This window comes from Protopterus annectens, chromosome 10.part0 (assembly GCF_019279795.1).
Source record: "Protopterus annectens isolate FY-2018-M chromosome 10.part0, PAN1.0, whole genome shotgun sequence".
Lineage (NCBI taxonomy): Eukaryota > Metazoa > Chordata > Ceratodontiformes > Protopteridae > Protopterus > Protopterus annectens.
This window is the reverse complement of record NC_056744.1, coordinates 1,379,865,390-1,379,888,425: the sequence shown is the minus strand read 5'-3', so window position 1 is coordinate 1,379,888,425 and position 23,036 is coordinate 1,379,865,390. Positions and strand designations below refer to the sequence as shown.

At 42.0% G+C, this 23,036-nt stretch overlaps 1 protein-coding gene across 1 annotated transcript in view; it reads right to left on the bottom strand.

Moving 5' to 3' along the window:
* Nucleotides 1–23,036, bottom strand: part of LOC122813606 (calcium-activated chloride channel regulator 1-like) — a gene marked incomplete at its 3' end in the record, with an annotated part of 1,902,671 nt that overhangs the window by 1,262,515 nt on the left and 617,120 nt on the right. Inside the window, 1 exon segment of the mRNA XM_044086018.1 lies at nucleotides 13,523–13,673. Coding sequence (XP_043941953.1) covers nucleotides 13,523–13,673 — 151 coding nt within the window.

Here is a 23,036-nt window from a genome sequence, read left to right as displayed (position 1 = left end):
TGGCCACACTTTGGGGTATGACTGTGTGATGGGATGGTTGACAAGGTAAGGCTGGGGTGCTCTCCATACCTTTGCACCATGTGTGTGTGTGACTGCACAGATGTCATCATTTTCCATGGTTATGAATGCTTACATTGAGGTCAGAGTCATGTGTAGATGCCTAGGGTTTAGCAGCATGGCTTTCAGTGTGTGCTCTGCTGACTGTTGCATGTTGGTAGTGATAACTTCACCACTTTTCCCAATGAAGACACTATGGGGTTGGCGAGAATCATTGCCAGATACCTGAAGGTCAGCTGAGAAAGATAGAGGACATCTGTTGCAGAACGTTGTGGTCTGTTGACCATATCATCCCAGGCTCACAGGTACTGGAACCCCCTAGAATATCACAGGATAAAAGGACACATGTTAAGGTCAATCATTTCCTGACTGTATTGCGCCATCAGTCTGGGTGACAGTGGAATGCTGCATAAGGCTAGGGACATAACTACTTGGGACACATAATCAGTGTGCTCACTCATGTCTCACTGCATATAGTCTAGGGACATACATCTGAGGTCACGCATCCCAACAAGGACTGTGATAGACTCATGACAGTACCTGTTAGTGAGAGACAGCAATATGTATGTGATATGGTGGAGTCTGTCACCTGACACAAAAGTAAGTGTGACCATTCACGTATACAGCCAGGTGAGAGGCATGTTACTGTGTCTCACAATGGAGTCTGCTATGTGTAACATGTGTGACATGTGCTGAGATCTACGTAGCTGTGGGACACGTGTGTGGCCATGTGTGGTATGTGCTGCGTATGGCTGTGTTGTTCATGTATGACTTTGCCTTGGAGGTCTCCTTTGCTTGTGGATGTGTATGTTAAGGTCCACTGCATATGTGTGTGTGCATTGTGTAGGTGTGGGTGGTTTGTGAGGTGTACTAATTGTATTGACAACTTGTTTGGGGACAGATATGTGGCCTTGACAGGGAGAGGTCATGAACTGCAAGTTCATGCAGGCTTGGTGGTGTTTGTAGATGGTTGTCCATCTATGTACATGAAACAGATGCTACACTGTACGAGGACACCCATATCAACCACATTGGCAGGGGTAACTGTAGGACATTGTCCAGCCATATACTCCAGAATCTGAGAGAAGAGGGCCAGGGAGTCCTGAGGGCTGGGCCTACAGCACAGTTTCTTACTACAACAGTTGGAGGATGACACCACAGCATACCATGTAGACTGGTTGTGAAAAAGCAGTAATAGGTGCAACAGGTAGATACATTTGAACATCTCATAGCACATGCAGCAAGAGCATGAAACATCAGGATCAGGAGGGCAATGCATGATGTATTGCCACTATGTTGCTGATAGCCACATACATACTGTGGTGCTATATGATGAGGTATGATGTGGTAGTTAGTGGTGGCAAATGTGGATGTGCATGGTGTGTACATAATGGTGAGTAATATATGCAGTCCTATGATGTGTTGTCCTCTTCATGTCTTTCATGTGGTATGTATAGACGTCATAATCCACCTTTCTCAAAAGCTGAGACAGCAGCCATTATTGATGCCCTGAGACCCCATCACTGGGTGTTGTTGACAAGGACCTGCCATAATCAGCAAGAAATTGCTGCACTGTGGGCAGACCTTGTAGGAACAGTGAATGATGTGGACAACCAGGACAGGAGTTATGAACAGGTCTGACACCGTGCTACAGATATAATACATCATGCATGGCAAAGGGCCACATCTGTGGCCAGGGACCATGCTGACACCGGGGGAGGGCCTGCTACACAACCCCCACTCTCAGCCACAATCAGATCACAAGAAACTATCACAACATATGTTGTGGAGGTGGGTGGCACAGATTACACAGCCGAGGAGCATCCAGGTAAACCTCCGGTGGTCATCACGTTAATACTGTAGCATTCATAGTGGCAGCCTCTGTATACCTATACATATACATCAGGTCAAGCTGAATGTGTGGGTAGGGTTTTGTAATGCACACATGTGCACACATATTGTGAATATCAGCAATGTGGGTTGTATCACAATTTGTACTGTACATGTTGATATATGCACATAATATCCTGTACCAATGCCACATGTGTATTTGCTGACAATACCTCTCCCCCACATATACATAGGTAACTCTGGTGTGGCTAGGGATCATCATCCTGTAGCCAGTGAGTGTAGAACTGTCTTGTTATGGTTCATCTATACCCTAGGCATGTTAAGGGCAGCCAGTTTGCCATGGACACTACTGTTAACCTTAGCCATATTGCAATACGTGCATGTTCACTTGTGGTGGGGTTCACTGCAGTGCATCACACTGGTAATCACAGAAGCATATTTGCAGGAGCTGTAACATATTAGCATGCATTGTTGTAATGGTACAGCCAGTCTGCTATACAGGGGTGCATTACTATTGTGTAAACGGCTGCACTGTGTTTTAAGTGAAGGTCCATCACATAGTCTGACTTGTCACATATTTCACAGCTATATAGTATTAGCAACATTAAGTGGCTGTAGCTGCACTGCATGTTGTTGAGGGCCTGTCCAGAGTGTGTCTGTTGTGCTCTGATTGTGTGTTGTGTATGGCATCAGTCAGAAGGTTTGATCTGTGTCATGCCTTTGTGGCACCTCACATGTGTGTGTGTGTGTGTGTGTGTGTGTGTGTGTGTGTGTGTGTGTGTGTGTGTGTGTGTGTGTGTGTGTGTGTGTGTGTGTGTGTGTAGAGCAGCAGATATTATAGTGCAGGAATTAATGTAGTTATGTTGTCTTCATCTCACAGGTTACCATGAGGTTTGAAGTGTGTCCCTCCTCACAACCTGATGTCAGTGTCTCATTGGACTCTGATGATGGTGGTGGCCATAGTGAGGCACAGGTGGGGTTGTTGGGGGCAGAATCTGTCCATTGCTTGACATCCCACTTCCACCCCTAATGTCCCACACACAGTCAGTATGCCCACACATACCCAGTGCCCAGCAGTCGCAGGTATTGGGCAGTCAGAGGGTGGTGGCATTGAACAGGGGAGTGTGTCGACTATGGCATCTGTGACTGTAGACACTAGCCTTAGTCAGAGAGTTGGGAGGTCCCACACAGGAAGACTGACAGCAGTGCTCAAAGGAGGACTGCTGCCCATACAGCACATCAGAGGTGTCACAGCAAGTGTCACCCAATGCATGTTTTGGTCTGTCATGGAGGCACAGGCATGTTGTGACTAGTACACCAGATGGATGCTCAGGGTTATGGATGCCACACTTCCTGGTATGCATGACACCCTCCATGGCATTGGTGATGCCTTATGTCATTTCACTGATGTAATAGATGGTGGGGTGAGACATTGTTAGTCCTCAACCATGCAATGTCTGGGTTGGAACATGTGGTGGGAGTATGGTGTCGGACACATTGACGTAGGTCAGCAACAACATCAGCTGAGAGTTCACGTGGCCATGCACAGTCACACTCTTGTAGTAGCTGTACCACCAGCACTACCAAAGAGAGAATTCTATCCACACCAAAATGTGGCAGGCCAAGGGTATGTGGTCCTGGGTGGTCCTGTGAGGGACACAGACCCAGCAGACACCAGTCACTATCGACAAGTAGTACGACATCTGGCCCTGGGCTTGGGTTACTATGAGGCCACATTCATATATGACAGCCAACACAACATATATTTACCACATCTAGACATCTGGAGGAGATATCTGGATGATTGTTGGATGGTGTGGCATGGTAATAAGGAAGAACTATCTCAATTTGTATCCTATCTTAATGAAAGCTCTTTTGGTATCAAATTTACGGCTACTATGGAACGTGAATGTATTGTGTTTTTGGATGTTTTGGTAACTAGGCTTTGGGATAATACATTAGCTACATCAGTTTATAGAAAATTTCCACAATATAACACGTTGCTACATGCTGAGAGCTGTCATCCACGCCACATCATCCGCAATATTCCTAAATCTCAATTTATGAGGATGAAAAGGATATGCTCTTCCGTGGAAGAGTGTTCTCATTTCAGTGTTGATTTATCTAAACGATTTATCAATCGTGGCTATAAGGCACACAACATTTCTACTTCTAAGGCACACAACATTTCCACTTCTAGGAATATAACCAATAAGCTATCACGTTCTGAACTGTTGCAATATAAATCAAATAATGTGGCAAATTCTGCACAACAATGTAATCAACCCTTAAGGTTAGTAACAACTTATGGGGCAAATACAAATCGTTTCATTGACATCATCAATCAATATTGGGACATCTTACTATCACATGAGATTTTGAACCGAATATTACCGGATCAATGTTCATTCTCTTACCGAAGGGGACGAAATTTGAATTCACATTTCACCCATTATAAGAGATACACTCCACACATACCACAACAAATTACTCTATTTGGAGATATATTGAAAGGCTGTTTTCCATGCGGCCACTGTTCTGCTTGCAAATATATGCTAAAAACGAGTGAATTTTCAAGCAAAAATACCTCTCAGGTCTTTGACATTAGGATATTTGCAAATTGCAGTTCAGACTGGGTGGTATATCTGGCCACGTGTACCTGTTCTGCATTTTATATTGGACAGACTTCGAGGCCAGTCAAACTTAGAATAGGTGAGCACATGAGTGAAATCAGAAATAGACGCATTACAAATGCATTGTGCAAACATACTTTGGAACATCCTTCTGCCACATTTAAATTTGTTGTTATAGACAGGATCATGTTACATAGAAATTTCAAAGCAGGATGGCATCAAAAGCTTAATGATATGGAAAACAAATGGATTACTAAATTGGGGGGTCTTTTCAGACCGGGATTGAATATATTCGAACAATTATAAGAGGGCCATGAATACAAATTCATGTAACAAGATAAAAATTATTTTTTTGCTCGTGACTAATATTGGAATTCTTTAGACCTGATAATCTTTTATATATTAATCATATATATATATTATATATTTATATGTATGATATGGTCTTTATATTATATCAATATTTGTATAAATAAGTTGTCGTCAGCAGGGAGATAAATATGTATACACTAGAGATATATATATATATATATATATATATATATATATGGATTTATTCTTATATATATCTATATTAGTATGATTTTTCTGATATACATGTTGTTGGGTTCTCTATGATAGTGATTTCTTTAGTTAGAATATTCAATCCACTAATATTACATATATGCAAGATTTGGAGGCATGTTCCTTTAAGAGCTGCACTATAAATAGTGTTCAAAATGGTGGAGATCTTTTTCAATTTTTTGCATTGACAAAGGCTTACACAAGCCGAAACCGGTTTGCTTTTAGTAATGGTAACCACCATTACTTTGTATGGATTGATGAAACATTGATGGAATAAATATATTTTTATTTGGCAATTCTTTACGTGCTGGTCCACTTTTGTGTGTAGACCTGGGCTTGGTGGTGCCAGTGCCACTCCTGGCGGAACCAGTTCCTGTGTTCATGGCCAGAGATGGTCAACTGTACATTCTGCCATGTACAGTCCATGGCTGTCCAACATACCCTCATGTAGGGCTAGCACATGGTCTGACTGTGTGCATGCACACACTCATGCATCACTGTCACATGCAGGTAAACAACAGACACGCACAGCTCCACTCCATGGCCCAGCTGACCAGCACCCTTCCAGATACACAATGTCAACTGTATGGCATAGCCTATGCTTTTGCCAGCCCCACACCACACCCTGTGCATGCGATGATACCTGTGCAATATCCCTGTTATCCATACCATCGATGCAAGGACATACTAACATGTGCCCGATGCACAGGCTGAAGATAGTACACTTAATGGCGGTTTGCAGTGTAGTAGTGTTATGTCCTCTAAGGTACTGTCTGCTGGAAGTTGTCATGTCTACACATCAAAGTGCATGTACCTTTGTGCCACAATGCTTTATTACTGTTAGTACCGCTGACTATTGTCTCACAGGCCATTTTCTGTTTCTGTTCCAGGTGTCTGTGTGTCTAAGTCATGGGGACCTGCTGCCATTACAGAAGCTCATGATGGGGTAGTGGCAATGCATAGACATGGCTATATATGTGCATGTTTTCCTAAGTGCGTATGCATGCAACAGTGTGTGAGGTACAATGGAGGCAGACAGGGTAATATTGCATGCATACCCCTTGACACAGCATGCTACTCTTGAAACATGTCACCTGGGATTTTTGTAGGATAGCAGGTTCATAGGTCCATAGAAGGTTACTAGAGTACTGGCCCTGGGCCCCTTACAAGCCTATCCATTACTTTATCCCCAGTAGAATCATCGATCAGCACCTGTTGCCCCTGGCATTATCACTGGACCCCTAGAACAGATTTTTGTTTTCCCATTCATTCATCGCATATATGGGTCTGCATTGTACTCTGTTTGACATGCATGCGAAGTGCATTCCTGATACAGGGCAGCCTCTGGAAGATGAGCCTGCCTCTCCAGCAGACTTTTTTGCTGTTGCATATGTGATTCTGGCCTATCTTGCTGGTAATGTGCACAGAGTTAGACTCTCATATATGGGGCACCTGTTGAAGGGCTGAGCGCAACAATGCCATATAAGCATGCTACAGCACACCTCTGGGCAGCCTGTCTGATAACAAGTGGGACACTACTGATTCAAGGCTGTCTCCATGGAACAGGTATTGAAGGCCATGGATAACCTTTGTTGATGCTAACATAGCCTTTCCAGTTGGTGCAGATGTCTTCATAGGTACATACCAGATCAGCCATGATAATAATAATGTATTGCTCTACTGACTGAGGACTGTACAGAGGTAATGCCCAGCTTTTGTCTGGATGCAGTCCCTTTACTTATGTGCTGAACCCCGACTATGCCTTTTTCTGACCACTGCCACTACTTGATGACTGAATGCAACAGTGTTATCAACCTGAGTACCCAGGTCTGTTAACGCAGTTTGTGTGTTTATGGGGTTGCTGTTGATGTGGGAAATAGTAGGGCCATGTCCTTACCATATGTATGATGGTACTGTTTTCTGCATTCAGAACAGGCCATGACCTTGGCACCATTCCATACCCACTGTATGACTACATTGCAGTGTGTTAACATAAGTTTGTGGGTCAATGACAGACAGCACACTACTTACAGTTGTTATAGCCTTAGGCAGTACCTACATATGTGGGTGGTGGCAGTTAGCATTCGTGCCAAGATACATGTGGGCCATTGGGGCAGCAGCTACTCTCAGGGCCTACACGTCTATATATGTCACACACATAGGCAACACAGAGTAGGGTTGCCACCTTATCAAATGTGGAATGTGGGACACGTACTATCATGACAGTTGGCAGGACATAAAATAACCACAGCAAGTGCAACAGACAGGACTTGAAATGATATAACCAGCAGACAGACACAGTTGGCAGTATTGAGATTAGAACCCCTACCTATCTAGTTGTATAAAATGCTATATACTTTTTGTCTGAAAAGTGTTTAACAGTGCATCTATGGTGGATGACATCAGCAGGCCCTGAAAGTAGTGCAATGGAGGTTAACAGGGTGGAAGAGGCCTCAAAATGTATTAGCATTGCACATACATACACAGGAAATACACGCAGCTGCAAGGGAATATACTTATACACACACATACATACACACGCACACACACACACACACACACACACACACACACACACACACACACACACACACACACACACACACACACTCACTGAGTTGCCATTGTTGGGAGTAGAACCACTATCACTATAGCACAATGTACATATAGCATGCTCCACAGGACTTACACAAGTGGTGAGTGTCTGGCACTGTTGTTGGGGTGGATGACACCATTAGCTGCTAACAGGGAGACCACTGTTGCAAAGAACACTAGTCACAGGGCCAAAACATGGGTGACCATTATACAGACATAGGCCTGTTGAGCGTGTGTATTCTGCTGTATGTGTAATACATACAGAAACAGACACACAGTGACTAATGTGAGATTACAACCCATCCCTACCTACTATTACACAATGGGGCTCACCACAGTAGTTGCACATGACACTGGTTAAAATTTTTGTACGTGTGGCTACAGCAGTACATCACTCAATGCTTTTCAGGGTCTCTCTCTCTCTCTCTCACACACACACTATCTCTCTCTCTGTCTCTCTGTCTCTCTCCCCCTGTCTCTGCCTCTCTATAAATGATATATTTGTGTATGTTACCTATATATCTATATGTACATCACACTCAACAGATCCAGATAGGTCTTATATGTACGACATACAGATAGATGGGGGTAAACAGGTCTGATGGGGTTGAGGAGAGACAGTTAAGGTATACATAGGTGTCTGTATGCACATGGAATATATGTATATCCCAGTTCTATAGTCAGATGTGGTTTCAGACAAGGGCTGAAAGCAGCTAAGTGTAGCAGCATGCTCAGTATGACCATCAATAGTAACAGTGGGACTCCAGGCCAGTCTTACCTGTACTTTGGTCCAGTGTTTTTTGTGTGCTACAGTCTATTGACTGATGAACCTGTATAAACAGTCCAGCACCTCACTGATATACTGGCTGAGGGATCTCTTGGCTGTTTGCTATCCTTAACTGATCATATCTAGGGTGGGTACAGAGTGTATTGGACTGAGCAGAGGTTTGCATAATATGTGAGGTACATTTTACAGAGCACTGTGATGTCCTGGTATGTCACTGGCTGATCAGTATAGCTTAATGTGAGGAACCGTTAACAGACATCTGTCTATTGACTCTATACACTGCATGGAACCCATGCCACTGCACTACATGTTCTAGTCTGCACACTCTACATGTCTTTGGCCAGTGGTTCCTCCTTCCCCTTATATGTGGGCCTTTGTCCTGCTCTGCTCCAGTCACTGGCTTTGTTCACAGTTGTTGCTCTTATGTATTTGCAGTTATGGTGTGACTGGGGCAGAATTCATAACATCACACACAGGGTTATGGACGTCACACCTCTGACTGTACCTGCACAGCATTGTACCCCATACATCTGCTCTGGTCCTCAGATCGTTTGTGTTGCACTGTTATTATAAGGCTACATGTTGGCCATACCTCTCAAACTGTTACAGCCAGACATCTGGATAGGGCCATATACAACAGTCAGACACAGGCCCAGACATGGGGACAGGGTATTAATATTGCTGCTCTACTAGGCACCGTCTAGTTTACTCAGAGCTGTGGACTGCCCATATCTGTGGCCCCCTGTCCCTCGATTGTTCAGATTTCCTGCAGTAATAAATATTGACTTCTGGACAGTCTATAGAACTCCTACCATAGGTGTAGCTGACATGAAAAATAGTAGGCAAAGCCAGTCTCAAACCATGGACCTTGTTAACCACAACAATGTATTTAGCACACTAAGCCACAACAGCCACTAGTCAGTGCTGTCTATTTCCTGACACGATTAACCACACAAATACATAGCACATTGACCCCCTGCATATTGTGGAAATGGAACGTCAGCAAGTTGATTGGGACAATCCTTGGAATGTGTGGTCTGCTGCTATTACCTAACAAACATAAATGTTACTGCAGTTGTATGGGAACATGGGTGTGTCAGGGGTAGGGGACCACAACTCTCAAGTGTACAGATTTTTGCAGAATGTCCAGATTTTTGTCTCATATTTTGGGTCCATTTCTCATAACATTGTGGTTATCTGGAAAATTACTGGTACATCATTAAAGAGTGAAGTTAGAAACTAATGACAGGCATTGGGGTTTCAGACTTCTTACCCTTCAGAGAATTCATGGTAGTGCAAAAACTGTTTTTCAATCAACTTTCTAGGTTTGTAAGAGCAATATTTAAAACTTGTCCATATTTTGGGGCCTTTGAGACAGATTTATTTATGACTTTGTACAGATTTCTTGCTCTAAGAGGTTGAGAGGTATGTACTGGACTCCAACATTGACATCCATTCATCTGTCCTATGACCCCACTGTTTGTAAGTCCCTCATATAGTGCAGTGGGTTTTGCTGGCTTGGGGCCCACTACATATTCTGGGACAGCCAGTATTTGTCAGAGAGTTCCTGTTTTCCCACATAGCTGTCAGTTGTCTGCTGCTATTCTAGTAGACCACTCCATTCCCTTGCATGCCTGCACCAATACCATAGATATGCTACCACAGTGTATTACCCCATTCATTTGTTGTTAAGAAGAATGACTTACCTTGTACCTGCAGCAGTTAAGAGAACAGTACTTCAGGGCTGACTCTGTTGGATGCATGCAGTACACAGCCTACACATGGAAAGGTGCAGGTAGTGTGATGTGGCTGTCATCCTTTTTACTGTGTATGTGAGTCAGAGTGAGGTGTCAGATCCTAGGTGCCTAGGGTGACAGTGCATGTGCTATGCATTGCCTCTTTGCTGAGGCTATGGCATACTGGGCATGCCTACATCTTCCTACAGGGACAGGTTAAGGGGGTTCCTCCTCGGAGTCCCCCTTTCCTGCAGGGACCTTGGCAATGGTGGGGGGCTGTGTGTCCCTTCCCCTGTGATGTTCCTCTACTGCTGTTTTCACAGGCTCATATTATGTAGCATGGCACATACTATGAACATGTGTGCACATGTGGCTGGAGAGTACTGCAGGGCTCCACCAGATATGTCAAGGCAGTAGAACTGACTTGAACAGCCCAAACACATGGTCTACAATATTCTTAGTTTTGCGTGTGCCTCATTATGACATTCTTCAATATGTGCGTGTGTGTGTGCATTGCTGATTTGTGTCATCATCCACCATTCCAGTGTTTAGTCAGCATCCCCCAGTAGATGGCCACTCAGGATTTCTAGTACAGCTGTGATGCATGCCAGATGTGGGAGTCCTGATAACTATCAGGACTGCCAGCACACACATTTATGATAATGCCCTGGGCATTGCACACGACCTGGCAGTTGATGGAGTGTTACTCCTTGCGGTTGATGTAGACTTAATCCTCCTCACTGGGTAGTGCTTTGTTGTGCACCTGACTGCAGTCTATGGCACCCAGTACCTCTGGGTAGTGCGCTACATGGTGGAAGAGATGCATATTGCTGGTTCTCGCCTCAGGGGTGTTGGGAAAATAAATGTACTCAATGGCGTATGTTAGCATGACATCCAAAAACTGGTGGAGTACTCTGGAAGCAGATGCCTGTGAGATCCCCATGATGTCCCCAGTAAGTCTTTGGAAAGTACCTGTAGCTAGTATTCTTAAGACTACACATACCTTTGTTTCCACTGGGATGTGCCCCCCCCCCATTGGCTCTGGGTCATGGTGAGCGTGGCAGAGCTCAGTGAGTTCCTGTAGTATGTCTCTGTCTACTCTGTCTACCCTGTAGCAGTCTACTATCTCCAGATCATGCAGCTCCTGAAAGGTTATCATGGACCTGAACACTGTTCTCCTCTTCATTCTAGGCCTATTGTCAGCATCATCACATCATCACTGACCTCAGCCTGTAGTGCATACAGATGTAGCAGAGCAGCAGCAGCCCATCATTTTGTCAGTAAAAATGTCCAATGGTGCAGAGTATGTGGGAAAAATCAGATTGAAGGGTGCATGCATACTCTATACTGGTGTGCGGCAGATACAGCCTGAGTGATTGGCTAACTTTGACACAATCCACCTACCAGGTATATAATTGTGGTGTTTGAATGGGCCAGTGTCAATGGAATAGGTCTTATCAGTCTTTAATACTTGATTGTCTTTCCCAGTCTATTTCCTTTTATTTTTTTTCCAATTTCTTTCACTTCTAAGCCCAGCGGCTCTCCGCACAAACCCGCAGAGCTAGTGCAAACATTGCTCAGCAGTTTAGACCCTACCCTGTACATGGGCATGCTTAGATTTTCTTTAACCAGCTAAAACATGTGCCGTAGGGCTAAGTATAGCTTAGCAACCCAGACACACACCCCTGCTTAGTTGTGCTCAGCTGAGTGCAAACAGGCATTGCTAAAATCCAGTCTGCTTACATATGCCATGACACACCACCTTTTCATGGTACCTATCTGTTCTGCCTACACCAACATAGTTCTAGCCCTACCACAGTTAGTACCTGCAGACACAGTGGTCCTTTTTGTGATTCAATAGCTCTGGCTCATTTACATACACCTAATTGCCTATATCCTGGAAGCAGCACTACTCAAGGGCCTATCGCCTTAGCTAGCACTATAACCTGCCATTGTATGATGCTGCATGCTGGCCACTGTAGTGCAATAACTTTGCATACTTTATATTTCATATTTTATACGTTTTATTTGTTTGTTTTTTTTTTGCAAAATAGCATGTTTGCGTGTCACTGCATGACACTTAAAAGTGGCATATGCATTAAAACAAGTTTAATTTTTGATATATTGCATTACTTTTTCAACTTAATTGCCATAGATTTCACTATTTGCATGGCTACTGTCACATATACAACCTTTTATTTGGGCTGTTACAGCCCCTGTTTAAATTTTATAGTCCAGTACATGGTTTGCAACCATATACATTTTTTCTGCAGACACAGCACCTACACAGATGCCATTCTGCTTGCTGGATTAGAAAATCACCTCATTTGCATGGTTTTCACTAGCAGATGAGGTGCATTCTGCGGACACCTCACTACTGCACGGTGTCTGCACACTCATGCACACTCCCAGCCCTGTTTCCTGGATTGCTCGGCAGCCATATTCCATATTCAGCCGCAACACTATTACTAAATGGAGAATCACTCCATGTAGGGTTTATTGAATTGCCCCTTAAATCTTTTGTCTACAGAATTCTTTCCTGTACAGGCTTTTAGAGTCACTTTTTGGTTTCCCTCTGTCTAAACCTTTCATCCACAGCTGAATGTTTTAAAGTATTAGTGTTTAAATCCTTCTTCTACAGTTTTGTAGCTCTTAAAGTTTAGAAAAGTAGGCCTGCAATATCATATAATAAAGGACTATATTATGATAAAAAGAATGCTATTTTCTTGATTTCAGCATGCTAAGAGGCTTACTGAATTTAATAGAACATGCCAAGTTTGCATTATGCATATGATCCTCCACCACAGTTCTCATGTTTATCTCCAGATACAGGGACAAATCAAAAATAATTATGGGAAAATATGCAAATTAGTGACATTCTTTAAATGGTGGTAACACACAATGGCTCAAAATAATTTGCAGTTTTAGGAATCATGGAGCTAAAGTCTCAGAAAAAAATTAAGGCAACCCTCTAAAATCTACACAGTTGCATATTACATTTATGCAATTTGCATCACAGGGCATTTTACTGAAATTTACATTTAGTCACACAGGTTTTAGCATGTTTTTCTGTTTCTAAAAATTAATCTGTTCTTTTTATTCTATAACAAGTTAACTGTATAACAGTTTTATTAATCGCTAGTAAAAAATTCAAAGATCAATCAAAGCAAGGCAATAGTATAACGATAAGAAGTTATTTTTATTTTTGGGTTAGTGGTAATCACCTTTAGCTTGTTTCAAAATTATTGACTAATAGAAGTTTCATAAACATGTTAAAAATAGATAAATTATCTGTTTACCTCTTGGTCCATAGGCATTAAGCAATGTGTCATCTAACAGGAAATTTGGTGTTAAATGGATGTATCTTCCTGTTTCACCACATCCTCCATACTGCAAAGTGTAGGGATCATCTCCATATTGCGTCTTTTGTTCCGAAACAATTACATCTGCCTAGGGTATGCAATACCATAATTAGTGGAATTATAACACTTGACCATATGTATTTCTACACACTTCCTTCTGAAAAGTAATTGGCAATTAAAAGTCTAGAAATGTCAATAGCATCACGTGCTATAAGTGCTTAAGTTTAAAAACATCAAGAAGTGTAAATCACTCTTTTTCTCTCATTAAACCTATGTATCTAGGACACAGCTCAGAATCAAAGTGTTTATGTTTCCTTTGGCTTAGTGAATAAAGTTAATTACTTTAGAACTACCCATACCCTCTATTCGATCATAACACATCCATGTATACATTTAAAATGGACCAAAGATGTTTCAAATGGTACATAGCATATCTGTATATATGAGAAAATTAAAAGAGTTCAACAAATACCTTAGTGAGCAATTTGAAGAATATCTTCTATTCAATGATAATGAAATGGTAAATATAATCATATTATGGGACGCTGTAAAAATGTACATTAGTGAGAAAGTGGGGAAATAGTCTTATAATAAGTTTAGGGAATGGGATAAGGAAATATTAAAGAGTCAGTATGAACTACTGAAAGCAGAACTAGAAAAACAAAAAATGAGCCGGTAACTTACATATTATAAAAAAATTTAGCAATGCAGTATCAGAATATTTAACTCATAAGACAGAAACAGCACTAGAAAAACTAAAAGTGTACAACAATGTGATGACACCCCCAAAAAAAATCAACACAGATTGGTTAACAAAATGAAATAATAAATAAAAGAGGCCAAAAAATAATATTATGAATCCACTAACAAAGAAAGAAATGTCAGATATAGAAGAAATGGTAGCTATCTTTAAGAATTATCACAACAATTTAAATAAGGAAAGAACGTACTAAAAGAGGACAGTATTATAGAAAAATGTCTGCAAAACTATTACTAGTAAGATCAGTAAACAGCAAGTTTCAAGTAAGCTAATTTCTTTAAAAGAAATTAATGAGACTACAAGAATAGTACAAATGGAAGGGCTTTGGGCTTAGATGGTTTAAGTACAAAATTATATAAGCTTTTATCTCCTAATATAATTGCCTTGTTAGGGAAATCATTTCTGCTGATTCAAAACTCAAATCTGATTCCACCTTCATGGAAATTCTTATTAATATCTCCCATACTCAAGCAAGGTGTCACTCGTCCCTCTAACATAGATGACAAGCTGGTGGGGTAGCTTGTTTAAATGCTTTATTACATAGAAACACATCAGGAAGGATAGCAGCATCAGTAAATATAAACAAACTGATTGACAGACAGAGCTTATACACATACATGCTTACATCTCAACAGCTTACTACAAAATGGCAAGCCCTTGGATAGCTTCTTAAAGAAATATACACACATTGATCTGCAAGATTGCCCTTAAAATGACATTGCAATTAGACATGCATCAATATAGACATTTTATTTCCATTTATATCACACAGGGGGTGTGTTACAGTGTCTGTAACACACCCCCTGCACTGTCAGAGTGCTGTACGGCATGGAAAGTAAATGTCTCAATTTGATTTTTCCCCTCTAATGTCTATTTTTGTTTTATTTTTTTCCTTTTTTTCAAGTTTAAGCATAGCTGAGCATGTTTGCACAGCGAATTGCTCAGCCATGGCTAAACATAAGGAAATGCTATATAGAAATGTATAGCTGAAATCTTCACAGCTGAGTTAGCCGAATGGTAAAAGCCACTGCTTTGTGTGCAGTAGGTGCACGGTTCAACTACCATGACAGAACATTCAGTTTTTACATCGGAAAGCATTTCTATTTCTATTTTTATTGCCCTACATAATGATATTTGTCAACTAGGTTAGTGCAGCTGGTCCAGAATCCCAGTGTCAGTGGAGATATCAGGTGAAAAGCTGCAGTTAAAAACAAGTGCCCAATATACTTCAGTCACACATGAAGTACTGTAATTAAAGTAAAATAGAAACACATAAAAATAAAGTATCAATAATGAGTAATTCATTTTAAGATATATTTATGTTATCATGTAGAAATGATGTTTCCCTTAGCTAAATTTTGATAAGCACTGCTAAGACAAGCTGAGCAATGCTTAAACAGGACCTGTCTGGGCAATACTTAGGAACGCTTAGCTCTGCTTAGCCAGTCTGAGCATTGCTAAGCAGTCCCATTCTAAGCAGTCCTTAGCACAGCTAAGTGGAGTTGCACACTGCTAAGCACTGCTAAGCATTTGCCACTTTAAGCACAGCTCAACTCAGCTTAACAGGTTTGGACACTGCTGAGCCATGCTTAGCATTTTTAGAAATCATCCAATGGCAGCAAAGAGCAGGAAAATAGCCTTATTTAAATTGCACAGGTGGGGATAAAGCCAAAACTTGTTGGAGTTTGACCCGTGCAGGAAGTATGGCAGGAGCTCGAGAGGGAGTGCACTTTTGGGTGCAGTGCTGGGGCATTTTGGAGTCCAGGGTCATGGCTGGGCTTCTTGTTGAATGTGAAGGCTGCCAGCCAAGCTAGATGGAATTTTGTAAATAATTATATGTTATTTGTGAATAGTAATATGTTTGCATGCTTGTCTTACAAATGTAAGAAAACTATATGTTATGTGCATATTAAACTGCTAGTGCAGAAGTGTGGGTTAAACTGTATGTTATGTACTGAGTTTTAAGAATGTAACCACTGTGTACCCTACTGGAAAAGACCAGAAATGTATATGAGCTATGTGCCTATACAGATGTATGTTTTGATAGTAAGAAAATGGAGCATACAGAGTTAACTTGCAAAACTCTAAGAAAATAAGTTGAAATTGTTTAGGACTGTGGTGTCTCTCAGTTTCAGCTAGCAGACAGGATATCTATAGCTAAAGGATTCTTTCTATTTTCTGGAAACAGAATAATTACATGTGCCAAAGGCAACAGTATTTAACTGTTTTATGACTTCCAGTTCCAGGCAAAACTTCTAAGAGAGAAGTATTTTTGACACAAAGGTGCTAAATATTTATGTTTCTGATAGCCTGGGAATTAAAGTCAGAGCTGTTAAATAGTGATGTCATCCAGCTAACCCAGCAGTAATGTGTATTACTAATTTCAGAATGTGTATTACTAATTTCAGAACTATCTCTCAGAGAAAGTCTGTGCATTTTGTATTTGTCTTTGGACCTAGAAACATCCTCACATCAGCAGTTCTTATCTATTTTTGCCTGGCTCTGTAAATAAGTAATTTAGGGCACAATATCTCTTAGCTATAGATAGGAATACAGTAAATATTAATTTAGATGTTTTCTGTATTTATTGGAGACTGTCCTGCAATGTTGCTTTAAAGTATTTCCTGTGATTCTGAACTCTGTTGTCACTGTGTTGAGTTATTGAGTATTGTCTTGTTCTTTTATTATTATTAAATATATTTAAACCTTTTAATTGTGGCTGATTTGTTTAGAGATATTTAAGCTATTAGAAAACTAACATTTGTATTTGGTGACACTGTACAGGCCACTCTTAAATAGCCTTGCTGTTTGTCACACTTACCATTTGGATAATAATAACATTACACAGTAGGATTGGTCACCCTTTGGGAAGAGCCTTAAACTACCTGATAAGTAAGAGGGGTTGGTGGTATCTGGTACTACCTTATAGTCTGGGCAAAAGGGGGCATAGCTAGTAAACCTGTGCCAGCTTTCCCCAGGAGTTTCTGTGTGTTTGTATATAAATTAAATCTCAAAGTATGTGTGTGTGTCAGCTATATATCATGTGGTACAGTCATGTAACATTAGGGGAAAAAAGACACCACTGCCAGCATCGTACCCAGGGCCTTCCAAACTATTGTCAGCAAAACACATCACTAAACCAACTCAGCTCTGGGTAAGTAAGGCATTTTGGCTAAATACATCATGCAGTACAGTGATGTAATATTAGGGAAAAAAGACACTGCTGCCAAGTATTGCACCCAGGACCTTGTCAACTAAAACATAGTGCATTACACCAGTAAGCCAACAGAGCTATGGAGAACAAGTAGTGTTTTTACAAACATATCCTGATTGCCAGTGACACACTACTCCTATATATACTGGGACAAATCACATTGTACTTGGGCTAGGGTTACCACCCGTCCCACTTTCTGAGGGACAGTCCCTCTTTGGGCAGGTGTGTCCTGCAAATAAATTGAAATAATGGCAAATTTCCAAAGATATTAGGACAAACATATTTCCTATATTTTATGTAATAGTTGCATAATACAGTTATTCTGTATCTGAAACACCTAAATGTTATAAGAAACAAAATAAGCAACTAAAATGCTACAAGAATAAGCTTTTATTTAGGCAAAAAACTGAAGTTCTGTCCTTTGTACTGGCTGTGGGTATGTTTTGCCCTGCAAAATCTGATGTTTGTACCAAAAATGTCCCACTTTGGCCATTTGAAAAGGTGGCAACCCTAACTTGGGCCTCTGACACAGACAACAAACCAGTACACAGACAAATAAATGCTGCTAGATGTGCAGGAGGCCTACAATATTTTCTAGAGCTGGCAACTGCAAAGACTGTTGCTGAATGAACACAGCTGCATCCTCTACTAATGGCAGGGTTGTCATACAACCTATTCTGTGTGCTGACATACTGGCAATGCAGTACAGATTGGGGATGCAAACCATGATAGACAGCTCAGTGTCACATGTCATACCCATCCGAACACACATGTTCATGCCAATCATGTGTAACACATTGTATGCATGCACATATGTCTTACAAATACATCTGCCATACTATAATATATTATTAGTAATATAGCATATAATATATATCATAATATAATATAATAATATATCATCACGATATATATAATATATATTATTAATATATTATATATAATCTATCTGTTACATTCCTAGCATGTGTCACATCTGGACACCAACAGTTCTGGCCCACAGCCTAGTCTGTGGCACAACTACATGCATGTTAATACAACATAGGAATAACTGAGATATGCAATGTCCAGCAAAACTGGTGAACCAAACTGCAGTCACTGCCACCCACAGTATCATGTTAAAGACCTGCAGGGTGGGATACATTTCACAATTATGAATATGTATTCTAAATATTGCCTAACACTCTCTGGATGGCACTATTATGTAACATATGTACCAGAGGCACATGCTTCACCTGAACTGTTATGGGTATCTTCAATCAGGCCATGCTGTGACACAATAGTTGACACCGCTTCCTCTCTAACAGTAACAGCTTGGTATCCCACTATGTCTTCACAATCCCTAGTCTGACTCCTGGCCAGAATGCAGCAGCTGTAGCCTCCTACACATGCAGCGGCATGTCCAGTTACCTGCTACAGACATAACATACCTCCCAAACACCTAGAACAGAGTATTCACATGACACCCATATATCAAGGGTTGGGGGGTGCTCATGTGAAAGGCGCATGTGTCACAGTCTCCCCCTACAAATATACACAGCTGCTAGAACAGCATCAACTGTAGCAGCATGCACATTCAGATAAAAAGGATGTATCATACTCACATCCGCCTGTCTCCTTACTGACCCCAACACACATTGTTCAACAGTACACTGCTACAGAATCTGAAAGTCTGTTAACAATGGCCAGACATAGCATGCAAAACTGTGGACATAACACATCAATCCAAACAGTGGACAGTATTTTTACCTACCCTCTGTGATGCTGTAGCTACCACACCTCAATAATGTCCTCCTTACAGGCCAGGAAAAGGGGCAAGGTCTACATGAAGGTCTTAATTATAGCACTTTGTTGCCATGCCATTGGCTAATGGAAAGGCAACCCAGCTATTCTGGATGCAATTAGTTAGTGGGAGTCACAGACTGGTGTACAGGCAATCACCTGTTTATGAGCATTACCTACAAAAGGTAAGCTGCTGCCCATGGTAAGCAGGTCTGACACTTTATTCATGAAGACAGACTGCAATTCTCTAGGGTACTACAATTGGATTTCTTCTCTCAAAGGAGTACAGCACTAAACCAGGTATGTTATTCAATTAAGCATGTAAAGGAATGCAGTCATTGGAAATAAGTTAAACAGTAGGTCTCAACAACATTGCCTGTACTGGCATGTTGCTGTTAGTCTGCTGTCCAGCACCTATGGCTATCCTTTACAGCTCTGTCTGCAGTGACATAGATCACAACTCTGCCCCTGAATCACCCCAGCAATGGTCATTTCACATATGACTGGTACTGTTATTGTCTGTTGTATAATACTGACAGTAAGTACTGGTGGATACAGCTGGCATGCTTAGTTCAAAGATTGTCCAGGTGCCCCTGACCATTCATGACATACACTGGCTAGGTTACGGTGTACTACACACCTGTATCTGATTGCCTGACAACTATGACTACCATACCTGGTGACGTCATGCAACAGGACAGCAGGTTATAGGTGCCAGTAGTGGGAGGACACTGGTTCTGACTCAGCAGCAGTGTGTACATATTGAGCATACAATGTAAGGGAATGCATACATTACCAGATATTCATGTATCACTACTGTGTCCCCAGGGGTCTGCCATATCACAGACACATTCCCCAGACTCTGGGGACAACCATCACGTATTGTCCAACTGCTGTCCAGAAATACACATTTGTCTGGCGGGGGGTCTACATCTATCAGGCACATGTACACATTCTGCAAACATCTGGGCACTGCAGATGTCAGACAGCTATGAGGAGGACACCCTATGCCATATATACACTGCTCTCAGTTATTGTGTAGCACATATGTTGCTGGAATGGCCACATGCACTTGTAGTACCACTCACAATATTTTGGGTGTAGGCTGGATGACATAGTATAGTAATGTTGCCCATACGGGACACCCAGCAGTTGATGACAGTGATGGGTGTGGACAAATAACAATACAGTCTGTCACAGCACTCAGGTCATATCTGGTAGTCCTAGTACCATATGAGGCTACTAGGTTATGGGCCCTGAGCAGCCATATGCCCAGGGCAGATGTTAGCACATGTGTATGCAAGGCAGCACCTGATGCCCTCATCCAACAGGGACACAGGTGGTATCCCAAGGGTGTATGTGCAGTTAACCATCCAGTTATTCAGGCTATGTCTGCAAAGGTGTAAATAGCTACCCTGCCTAATGTGGACAGGGTGCCCATTCCACCTCATGCTGATTGTGTGTGACACACATCTGAGCTGCCAACAACTCCACTTCATGTCACACAAGGTTGAGGGTGTGGGAGTTAACAGAGTGGAGCATGACTTGTACTCTTGCAGCAGTCCCAACAATGTGAAGTCCATGAGCACCTTGCATGCCACACTGACATCACCCATGATGATTATGTATGAAACCGGGTAGAGGGTTGGCCTTATAGCCTATTGATGTATGGTAGATGTTTCATGGCCTAGTATTTCTTGGTGTGGAACCTCTGTAATGTCCCTAGATTCTGAATGCACAGTGTGCTGTGATTTATGAACAGGGAATTATACACATTAATGTTTGTCATTGGGGGAATTGTGGTGATGTTAATACCCCATGTCCCATGATGACATACCCTTATATATGCATGTGCCATGTAGAAATTTATCTTAAAATGGAAGCAACATTGTGTTGAAATGTCATGTTGCCAAAAACTTGTGTCCACAGCAACCTCACAACTGATTACATGCCTAGGATGTTGTTCGTACTCTGATAATTTGTGTGGCCATCACCCTCCCCATAGGGGTTCACACTGTATGTCCTGCTATGCCGCCTGAGGCCATGTGTCTGGCAATGTTCATGTATCTGTGTGACACCATCCAAGGCAGATGTCCACATCATTAGGACATCTGATGATGCCACACAGCAGGCAGTCATCCGCAGAGATGATTGGATATAGGCTAATGGATGTTATATGAACCTCAGATGTGTACATCACACATAACAGAGGCCCAAACACAGAACAAAAGGTTACACACCTACTAATGGGTCAACTGCTTGCAGTTAATTTCCCTATGTGGAAGAGGTGGGTCATGTCAAAACACTGCTGTGCTACCCCCATGGTAACATATGGTGTGATGCATACTTGGGGTGTTACGTCCATAATGGCCACATGGCTTATACTGTCACATAGTTTGTCCAGGTCATGGTGGCCATTTTGCACTGTCACTCCCTGTCCATGGCTTTGGTGACTGCGCATAGAGTTCACCTGACTGTAGCAGACATGAACCTTCCCTGACAAAGCCTAAGTGTGCATAATGGAGTGTGACCAGGTCACAAATGTCCTTGTTAATTGGATTTACTAGAAACTGTGCTACAGCCTTGCAGAATAGCCTAGCTAGGCTGTTGAGTTTATCATGTGACTGAGTGAGGCACACCCCACCTTAGTGTAAATGGGTGACAGTGGTCATCCATCAGATGGATGGGACAAAGGTGGCACACAGTTCTCCTTTCAATACAGTTCTTTATGGTTTTGAAGGTTATGCTCGGGGTTAGGTAGATGCATTCTGTGATGTGATAGGCTCCCATAGCATATGTATACCATGGCTATCACATTGCAGGGGTTACCTTTCCCCCACATATAGGAGACAGGGGAGGTACTGTTCATATCCTGATATACTGATGTGGAACACATGAGGAGAAGCCTACACCAACTCTGTTAGGCATCCAGTATACTATACCAACACCACCTGTATAGCCGGTGTCCTTGCACACCACAAGTGAGCAGCCGCTACCTGTGCTGTTGCAGACATATGTGTAGTAGAGGAGATAACGGTCTGTAGTGTATGTATGCAATGTAACCACTTTGTTTGTTGTGCAGGTTTGCAGGACTGATCCCACTCTCATGTACACACTAAGGAGACATTGCCCCAGAATGGGCACCTGCCCCTACTTTGTCAGAGACAATGGTTTGTCATCCCTGTTATGGACAGTATGTATTGCACATGTCCACCAGACAGGTGTACATATCTAGCAGAGGATGATGTAGGCCTGTTGGATATACCTGATTACATGCATCTATACAAATGCATATATGGCACTTGTGTGTCAGTCCTTAATGAGGGGTTGGGGGCTGCGAGGTTGTGAAAACTCTCCCAAGAGGATGGATTCCCACGAAGAAAGTGTATGTATGGCTGAGCCTAGCTAGTTGGGTATTGTGGGAAATGGTGACTGCAAACATGACTGCATGATGGCTGCTTTGCACAGAGGATGACACTGTAGGGATGCTGCAGTGGTAACCCATGTTGTGTGATGTCAACTGCAATACACCTGCACCTCATGAGGATGTAGCCCCTGGCTGCACCAAGGTGTTTGTACATCCACTGTTGATGGCTTCCTGGACATTTGTGTGCTGTCATGGGTATGTCTTACAATGTATGTTAGAGTCGTTCAACTGACCCAGGCTCAGGGTACACACCCAACTCCTCATACAG